Here is a 10,382-nt window from a genome sequence, read left to right as displayed (position 1 = left end):
TATATATATATATATATATATATATATTATCATTGCTTGTAGTCAGACAACTTCTCTTTGTCATCCATGAATGCATCCATTTTATGGGATACTAGTTAATATTGTAGAACAATACTAGTTATAACCTCAATATTGGAGAACAATACTAGATATATATAAGCAAGTTCCTCCCTTCAACATTTTTTGTGTATCTTTTTCAGGATCGGCAACATCTTTTAAAAAAAAACTACAAAAAGGGCCTAAATGTTAATCAAGAAGAAAACATGTGTTTTTAGATTTGACCACATGGATGAAATTCTAAATTTTTAAATTTCTTTTAAGTCATTCTTTTTTTTTTTTTTTGAAAAATTAATGCAGCTTAAATTTCTATACAAAATTGTTTTTATAAAATTGAAAGTCAAGGAAATAAAAACAAAAAAAATGATTTTTGTTGAAGGGTCATTGAATCAGGAGAGTGATATATAAAGAATATCAAAGCCACGGATTCATTACTTATAAGGAAATACCTATTCCACGAATTCATATATAAAAAAAAAGTGAAGAAAGAACCCACAGAATACTCCCTTGGCATCAATAAACACTCCCTAAATAGATCTAGGCTTTCAGCAACGAGATAAGTAGACTTATTTTAGACGTTGTAATTGTTTATTTCCCTTTTCTTTCTATATAAACTTGTGTATAAATACCAATTGAAACAATGAACAATCCAAGATTTCCTATTCATTGATTCTTCTTTACATGGTATCAGAGTGAGGTTCGGCTTCCTACTTGAGACATTTATTCTCTTTATTCTTTCTCCCATTATTTTCACGTTGGAGCTCTTTCATCCATTAATAATGTTTAGTTACTTTAACTTTTAGTCCAATGAGCTACAATCATTAAAGAAGACTCTAATGATCAAAATCAAGTTAAAGAAGACTCTAATGACTTCAATCCTCATATTGTTTGAATGGAAGAAAGTATTAGAAATTGTCCCAAATTGTGAAAAAAAATTTGAAAGAAAAGAGACAAATCCAACTCATAGATCTACCATTGAAACCAAAAGACCCAAAGTTCATACTTCGAGAAGAAATAGATTTACTAATCATAACATGATTATAGAATACCATGTTACCCAAAATTAGTAAGCCATTTTCCCATCTATTAAAATAAAAACTGAGATGCTATAAAATAAAACTACTTAAAAATTAAACATGGTGCACTCATCTACAAATGTTAAAATGAAACACTCCACTTCCAAATAAGATAACATCCCTGTTATTAAATATTTTAATGACATAAAGTTTCATTAGCTTGAGCTAGATTATTACCAAGATTTCGAGATGATATATTGTGAGAAAGCAATAATTCTCAAGGATTTATTGAAAGAAAAAAAGTATTTGAGTTTTTACATGACTCAATAATGACTTTTAACCAAATTCAATCCCAAATTTAAAATAGAAAAATCTCCTTCTCTAAATGAGATTCTCTTTTGCAAGAGTTGAATAAAGAAGAATGATGGTCATGCTCAATAATCCAATAAAAAAAGCATCTACCATGACGACCAGTAAGACTAAGATAAATGATTTCCTATTGTAGATTCCTCCTAGAAAAAAGAACAAAAGCTTTCTTCCAAAATCAATATTTGGTGCAATTGTTGCAAGAAAAAACAATAAAAGAGAAATGGAAGAAACTCAATAGAATGCTCCAAAACAATGGTGAACATAAGCCGTTCACACAAAAGAACAAGCATGTCATGTAAATTTAGAAGGGCTGAACTCTAAAGAAATTAGCAAACTCAAAGCTTCATAACCGCCCTAGAAAACCCTTGAAATCATGCACACTTACTCAAAATATTACATTTATTGATATTTGCGCTCAAATCACATAGATTATATCTTAGCAAGAAAGTCAGATATTAGTCATATTCTCCCTACTTATAATAAAAAATCAACTTAATGCTAATCAAGATGATCCACATAGATATGCTCATGATTATTTTAACCATATTTATCTTCTTTTTTAAATAAAGAAGATATCATCCATCAATACGTGTATCCTGACACCCATCAAGGGTAGCAAAAAGAAAACCAAAATCTTCTAAAAGTTACTAAAACTCTTCTTTTCCAACATCATATTCCAAATAAATGTTGGCAATTAACAACTCTAGCTTACAGATATCTAATCAATAGAATACCAAAAAAAATAATAGAATGCAAAAGTCCCTTGAATTGCACAATGACTCAAAATTCCCTCCAAGAATATTTGGGTGTATAGCTTATAACGACATCCACAAACAAAAGCAAGATAAACTTGATCATAAAGAACTCAAATTTATTTTTGTTGAATATTCCTCCCCTCAAAAAGAAAATAAATGTTGCCATCTTACCACCAAAAATTTATCACTTCAAATGATGTCGCTTTGGATAAAATATAAAGTCTTTTCAATCAAACTCGTCTTCATAGGAAAGAAAACTAACTAGAAGATTAGTTTAATGAAATTATTATCTTATATTTTAACATACTAATCACACAAGGTCCAATCATACTAACCCTTCAAATCAAGACGAGGAAGAGTAAGCCCACCCAAAATCTCCACAAGCTCAATACTCCAAACCATCATTGGGTAACAATAATCTATCAGCCCATCAACAAACATTCATCCCTAGATTTAATTTTTCAATACACATCCCTTTAATTTTTTTCTCCTACACATAAAGCTTTCCTTACAAACACAGCTCCAACTCTAATAAAATACCTCTAACTCTATTTTTGAGGCACTAAAAAATAAGAATTGAAAAAATATTATGAGAAAAAATATTAATGGCTCCAAAAAAAATCACACTTGGGATATTGTCGTGTTGCCAATAGAAAAAAATTGTGAGGCGCAAATGAATATATTCATTAAATAGAAAGTTGATGGAAGCCTAATGCGGTATAAAGCAAATTAGTTATCAAAATATCTACTCTATCTAATGGAATTGACTATGAAGAAACATTTGCTTCCTGTGGCGAAAAAAAATACAAATTGCATGTTATTACTCTTGCTGCTAATTTTGGATGGTATATATAACATTATATATGAAAAATGCTTCCTTAAAAAGGAATGTTGGAGAACTTAAATAGATCCTCCAAAAGGATTCGATAGCTTTTTCAAAGAAAATAAGGTGTGTGGGTCAAGAAAGGCACTTATGGCCTCAAACACTTCTCAAGAGCATAATTTGGTAGCTTTACAAGAGGCATGAAATGGAATGAATACAGGGAAAGTTAAAAAGATATGAAAAATTATAATTCTTATGTATATGTTGATAATATAATTGTCACAGTAAATGAGAGTAAAGGACAAAGAATAACACAAGAAAAAACTACATAAAGAATTCAAAATCAAGGAACTATACAAATTCAAATACTTCGTGGGTACAAAAATTGCTCAATCTGAATAAGAAATCTTTATCGCAGCAAAAAGATATTATGGACTTATCATAGAAAAGCAAGATGATTAAAGGTAAATCATATGAAACTCCAATCAAATTAGGTTAGAAATAAACACGTATGAAGAATATATAAAAGTGAATATCAAACAATATCAAATGTTAGTAAGAAAACTAGTCCATCTATCCCATAGGCGCCCTGACATTACCTTTGGAATAAAACTCACAAGCAATTTATGCACAAACCAAAAGAATTCAACTTCAAGCTGCTTACACATCCCTTGAGTATCTTAGATTAAGTCCTGTAAAAAAAGTTTTTGACAAAATATGATACTTTACAACTTTATTATACTGATGTTAACTACACAAGATCACCTGTGGATAGGAAATTTACTTCAGATGGTACACACTTCTAGGAAGTATTATAATATGAAGCAAAAAAGACCCTGTTGTTTCAAAATCTAACACTAAATCCAAATTTAAAGCAATTATCATGAAATCTACGAACACCTAAGAATAAAAATCACCTGGGTAGATTTTAAAAATAGGGAGAGAATATCCTGAAAAGATATACTTTGACAATAAATCTATAATCAACATTGTTCACAATCTTCTACAGCTTGATCATATCAAATATGTGGAATTTGACAGACAATTTATAAAAGAAAAAACTAACAGTAGATTGAGTTACACACGATATGTCCCAGCAGAAAAAAAACATGACAACATATTCCCCGAAGGGCTCAGCAACCCTACACTCAAGAATATTGTAAGCGAACTTAAAATGCTAGATCTCCATCATCTAGCTTGAAGAATGTTGAAGGGCAATTAGATAAAGGGAGAGCTAGATAAGGAAAAACAGATATCACGAATTCATTTTGTACAAGAAAATACCACTCCTATAAATCATATACTAAAAAAAAGAAAAACCTTGGCATCAACAAGCAATCCATAAATAGATCTAGAGGTGGGATAACTAGGAACAATTTTTGTGTTTGCTAATGTAATTATTTATTTTCTTTTTCTTTTCGTATAATTTCATTTATAAACACACATTGAAAGTATTAATAATTCAAGCACTCTTAACTAGTAGTTTTCTATAATTTTTGTTTGATTATTCATTATAATAATAATATCATTAAGTAATGTCTCAAAAATTGCTTCATTAGTTTACTGAATTGATTCTTCAATTACAGTGATAATGAATTGTCCAATTTCATATTCATGAATAGATTCAATTTCTATTTAAAACTTAGCTCCAAATAATGACCACATGCTCAATTTAGATCTCAAACTCAAATTTTGATTTCCGTTCAAGATAAAGGTTTAGATTTCTGAACATGATTTAATGGAATCTGTAGATTCCAATCAACAAAACCAAATGAAATTTCATATAATAACTATAAATCCTCTCTGACATCTAATTCGTCCTCAAAAGTTTATACACAAACTACAATTTTTTTTTTTCAATAGAATCAAATTCAATCATATATGAATCATATGTTGGCAAATGATAGATAAAAGAGATGATAATGATTTTTCTTTAGGTAAATTAAACATGGATGTGATAGGATGCTTTTAATATTTCTCAGTATCTAAAGTTCTGTAAGGTAACATTTAATGTCTCATGTCTCAAAATATTGTAGCTCAATTCATTGTTAATTTCTTACAAAGACTTTTAATGGAATAAATAATGATAACATAATAGTCTAAAAGCAATTAATATTTAACTACAAGATTTTTAAGCCTTATATAAGAGTCGAACACACTACAATAAATGAACATGTAGTTGATTTCTATATTCATTCGATGGTACATATTACTCTTTAAATTAATATTTCACATTATCCCACATAGATTTAGCAACAAAGCTTTGCCATAATTTATGAGCATGTCCTGCCGATTTAAAAAATTTTCTAAAGTTCATACCTAATAGCAGATGTAGAAATATAATCTTGAACCTCAATAAAGACATACTAATCCAACTTCATTTAAATTATATTATGTTATTATTTCTTTGATTGACTCAGTGATTATATCCTACTTTTAATTGACCTGACGGTTCAACTTTAAACTTTGATAGCAAATCTGATGCAGTTGGCCTAGAAGTTTGAAGTTTGTTAACATAATTATATGATATAATTCAAGAAAATCATGCACATACGGGTAAAAACTTATAGTCCATGAACTACCAATTAAAAAAATATTTATTTTCCATTGGTGCAAGCAAAAAATTTCTATCTAAATAGAATGCATTCACAAAGAATAAATGGATTGGAGATTGCATACTTCAAATCAGGTTCTTTAGCAGCTAAACAGAATTTTTTTATAAGATTCACAGAATTCAATGCATACAACAAACTAAGTGCAGATTTCATTCAACTAAAATTGACCTGAAAAAAATTACTTGCATAAACTTCACTCAGCACGTGCAGCGGCCAAAAAGCTCGCATAAATTTCATATTTGTCACTAAATGCAGCCTATACTAATGGGTCAACATTTAGGACCAATTCATGCAAATTATTGAGTGCCCCGATAATAAACTTCAATTACTAAAGGACTTTTGAGGGCAAGGATGTCACAAAACGTTAGGTAACAATCAAGAAAGCAAAAGCAATCAGCTTAAAATCCACCCCAAATCTCCAGATTTTTAATCCGACACACATCTTCACATGTATTGTGGTAAATAATTTCCTTTCAAAATTAGCTTTCATAATTACTTGTTAAAACAGATAGAGATTCAACATTCTGTACCTTCTCAATCACCTGACTGAATAGGCTTATGCCTTTCACTCTAGAAAAGCCTTAGTGAAGTTATGAGAGAGAAAAATCAATTAGGAAAATACAGTCGAATAGACTAATCCACTCTCTATAATTATATAAGTTTTCCCAAGAAATATAACATCTGCAATATTACTGGTAGTTAAAACTTCAAATTATCAATAATAAATAAGAAACATAAAGGCAGACCAAACTCAAGTTGTTGGTCTAGCAGGCATTGAATGGAAAAAAGTTGATACACAATTAGATGAAAATTTACCTGACCCTTAAGAATGGTAGCTAGTTTTAGATGCAGTGACAGCAACTGAAGCTTGATTTTTCTAGCAGTAACTGAGTCACGCACCTCTGAGGTTGTTATGCATTCATTATAAAGATTCTTCTGAAATGAATCAAAAATAAACTCTCAGATGATAACATTTAATTTTACTGAAAAAAAGAATGAATGATGCCATGAGAAAAAACATGTCTTGAGAGTAAATATAGACCCATACAGACAAAAATTAATTGACAAGAAAATAGGAAAAAAAAGAGAGAGCTAACAATGAAACTAGAATGTTTGCAGATGAATCTATAAGCGCTCGTGTAAACTCAATATGAAGCATCAGTTCAATGGAAATGATAAGAACCATAAATTTAGGCATTGCAGGCGAATTTATTTTAAGATCAAGTTATTTTCAATCTATAATGATTGTTGATGCCACAAAATTGACTTACACGCTCAAAAAATAAATCTTTCTTTACTAGCATTAACATGTTATGGTGTACAAGTCAAGTTATTGGCATCATGGACGCACTCAATGTTCCTCATCTGGATGATGAAAGCTCAATAAATTGTCATTCATGGGCATAAACCTCCCAGCTATTCTGTCTCAAATAGCGTCACATCATTAAGAAAATTTGTATCGATAAATGTGCTTTAGAAGCCCAATGCCCAACTATAATGGTTTGTAAAATCTCTCAAAAAAATTGTTGCAGCTCCTCTGTAAAATGTAGCTTAAGCCTCAAAATTGGTAACAACATATTTTTTTAATAAAGCTGCTTAACCTAAAATGACCATACTTTCAACATATATAATATTTTGGCTAACCAAAATATAAATCCACAAACAACGAGGACTTCATGTTGATTAGATGATGCCAAGATCATACATGCAATTGAAATATGTGTTAGTTTCAAAACATTTGCCCAAAGTAACTCAAGTCTCCTCCCATAAATTTACATTCAGCAACTTGAACATCTCCACGAAACTTACCTTTCAACATTTTCTCACAATTTAAACTCCAAATTCTTGATTAAATTTTAAAGTGAGAAGAATAATTTTCAGTCCAAATGCTGAACATGTCAAATGAAAGTAGCTTTTCCATCCAGACTCGATACCATACACCAAACAGAAACACACCCGCTCTTAAACAAAAGGTAAGATAAATAACCCATTCACTGCATATTTTCAAACCATATCCGAAGGCAAAAGCAAGAAAAGTGGCATATAATGCAAAGATTACCTCTACGTCCATTCTCTGAACCATCATAATCGTGTTGGTTCTTGCATTTACACACCTCCATTGTAAGTGCCTATTGTGCAATAGTCTCAATATATGAGCCTCTTCAATCCGATTCTCACCTTTCCTATTTCTCCTCACCTCAGCAGCGAAGCTTAAAATTGAAGGTGCATTCGCTGGTAGTTGTGCGGCTGAGGAATTTGCCAATGTACTGGTACCTCTTGACCGAGAGGGGCTAGCAATTACCCTGGATGGAGAGCCTACCAGTTTATTTGGACTAGAAGGCCTCACTGGCCCCTTGAGTGGGGAAGAAGCAGGCCGAGAAAAAAGGGAAGGGTTGTCAACCGATGTTCTCCTCACAGAAGCTAGCTTCGGTGTAGCAGAGTTCCTTGGGCCAGAAGAAGAAAGTGGTGTCCCAGGCTCCGATAGATGGCGAACTCTGTTGTTTGTCTCCTGCCAAAGTCTGGAAGCCACGCTAATGGCTCTGGAAGTAATCTGAGCCTGGCGAGGTGCATTTAGCTTCGGAGTCCCGGAATTGCTTCCAGAGGAAACACTGTCCACATCGGAAGAAGCTGACAGTTCTGCACCATCAAATGATGCCCGGCCTGTACCATCGTCGAATGATGTTGACTGCCGTAGCAACTGGACTGTTACAAGAAGGTCATTCTTCTCTGCGTAGCACTCTAAACTTTTGGTAAGCAAGCTAGATTGTCGGCTCCTTGCTGCCGGCCATCTTTGGTGAAAATCCGAGGGTTTCGAACTCTCCAACTGCTGCGCTGCACCGGTAGTGGAGTTCCTCGCCGGTGTGCTGGGCCGCCTGCGCTCCGGCGTTGGCTTCCGAGTGGGGGCAGGAGACGGTGTCTTCGCCTTACTGGTCTGGTAGAAGAACGATTCGCCTTGGAAGGAGACGGAGAGACTCCGAGTGGTTGTGCAGAGCATCCTCGCGGCGTTCGAGGCCTCGGCACCCCCACCACCGCGGGGATCTGGCCGAGGGCTGGAAGGGCGTGTTCGATCCACCGACTGCGACCGCTTCGCAGACGGCGTGGAGGGTCGAATGTTGGGGAGAGGAGAATGAAATCTCCGGGAAGAAGACGAGGAGGACGTAGACGTAGTGGTGTTCGAGGAGTAGGAAGTAGAGGTAGTAGATGAAGATGGCGAGTAAGAAGAAAGATACCTGGATGCGATTTCTTTAGTCTTAGGTCGCCGAGAAACAGCAGCATTGTCTCTCTCAGAGGGAGTTAACGGTCGGCGCAACGGAATCGGCGGCGGATCGTTGGGCCGATATGACGGCGAAGGGTTTTTTCGTGCCACGGAAACCTCGGAGGCCGAAACCACCATGGCCTCCGATGGGATCTCCGCTTCTACAAGGCCGCCTTGTAGTGATACCACACTTTCTTGGAGTTCGTCGCTGCAACAGGAAGGAAAGAAATCAGATCACCGTGGCTTACCCTCTCACTGGCTGCCTGCGGCGGCGCTGCGAAAGGGAAGAGAACCGCATGGGAGGGAGAGAGAGAGCGCGCAGGGTTTTGCTCTTTGGTGACCTGTTGTTATTAAGCGGAATGGGGGAGTGTGGAGCTTGCTGCTTTGCTAAGATAGTGAGAGAAAAGAACGGACCGGTGCTTACCGCCGAAGGAGAGGGAGAAGTGGCAGCGATCTTAGAATTAAACCAACATAATTTTATTTTGTAGTAAAATTTAGGCAATTAAATAAATAAATGTGCATTTTCATACATGTCACCTAACTCTTATGTATTGCATATTTACATTTATACCGCCCAATCTTTCCTATCATATAAAAATATCTCTCTCTTATGTATTGCATATTTACATTTATACCGCCCAGTCTTTCCTATCATATAAAAATATCTCTACTTTAACTTACATATATTTAAATATTTAGGCATTCCATATGTAAATATATAAAAATTTGTTGGCACGTATGTAAATGCCCTCATAAATATATTATAAAAGTTGGGGAACAATAAAGAGGTGATATGGGGAGAATTGGGATGCTTTATTTGCTGTTCGATGGGCCCGAGTGGGCCAGGCCGGGGACCGGCCTTTTAAGAAACGGTTATAGGTGTGCTCATAATGAATTGTTTAAGAGAGTTTTAGATCTGATTCGGGTGCTGAGTACTGATTGATATGCCTTCTTTTTCAAATAATATTTATTAAGAGTTGTACATAAATAAATAAATATATATTTTTTATATTATATTTGTTTTGTCTATATCATACATTCTTTAATCAATGTACAAATCTTCGTGATACCGGTATTCCTTCTGTTGAGAATCAAATAAAGTTAGTTGAGTGTATCAAATATCTTGGAACAATCCTTAATTTGTTTCAATACCAAAATAGAAACGATGATAATCCGTTGATTTTTAGATATTTAGCCATATATGGAATTATTGTAATACGGTTACATGTTTGGACAATGATCTGGATGCAGCTACAGTTTAGAGGGGGCCACACTATCGCGGATCGCGCGACTGTTCATACGGGTCGTCGTTCGGACATGCAGTCACCTCACGTTATAATTTATGGTATGAGTAGGTGTATGTTATAGACATAGGGCAAAATCACCAAATATTTATTTTTTAAAGTACACATCATGTATCTAGAAGGCCAATTCACTAAACTGCCTAAACATCAAAAGAAAATAACATTATATTTTACTATTTATATAGAA

General features: G+C 33.9%; 1 protein-coding gene across 2 annotated transcripts in view; it reads right to left on the bottom strand.

Annotated features, from left to right (window-relative positions):
• The window catches only part of LOC110021346 (QWRF motif-containing protein 2-like), a 27,740-nt gene extending 18,396 nt beyond the window's left edge, over positions 1 to 9,344 (bottom strand). The window contains exons 1-3 of one of the 2 annotated variants that reach the window (XM_020719804.1): positions 9,233 to 9,344; positions 7,695 to 9,099; positions 6,452 to 6,571 (exon numbers count right to left, since the gene is read on the bottom strand). In XM_020719804.1, the coding sequence (XP_020575463.1) occupies positions 6,452 to 6,571; positions 7,695 to 9,029 (1,455 nt within the window). In that variant the 5' untranslated portion in view covers positions 9,030 to 9,099; positions 9,233 to 9,344. The remainder of the gene's footprint in view (positions 1 to 6,451; positions 6,572 to 7,694; positions 9,100 to 9,232) is intronic. The other variant, XM_020719805.1, reaches the window with a different exon arrangement.
• Positions 9,345 to 10,382: the final 1,038 nt, after the last annotated feature.

Source organism: Phalaenopsis equestris, unplaced genomic scaffold (assembly GCF_001263595.1).
Source record: "Phalaenopsis equestris unplaced genomic scaffold, ASM126359v1 Scaffold000134, whole genome shotgun sequence".
NCBI lineage: Eukaryota > Viridiplantae > Streptophyta > Magnoliopsida > Asparagales > Orchidaceae > Phalaenopsis > Phalaenopsis equestris.
This window is presented reverse-complemented; position numbering and strand designations above follow the sequence as displayed.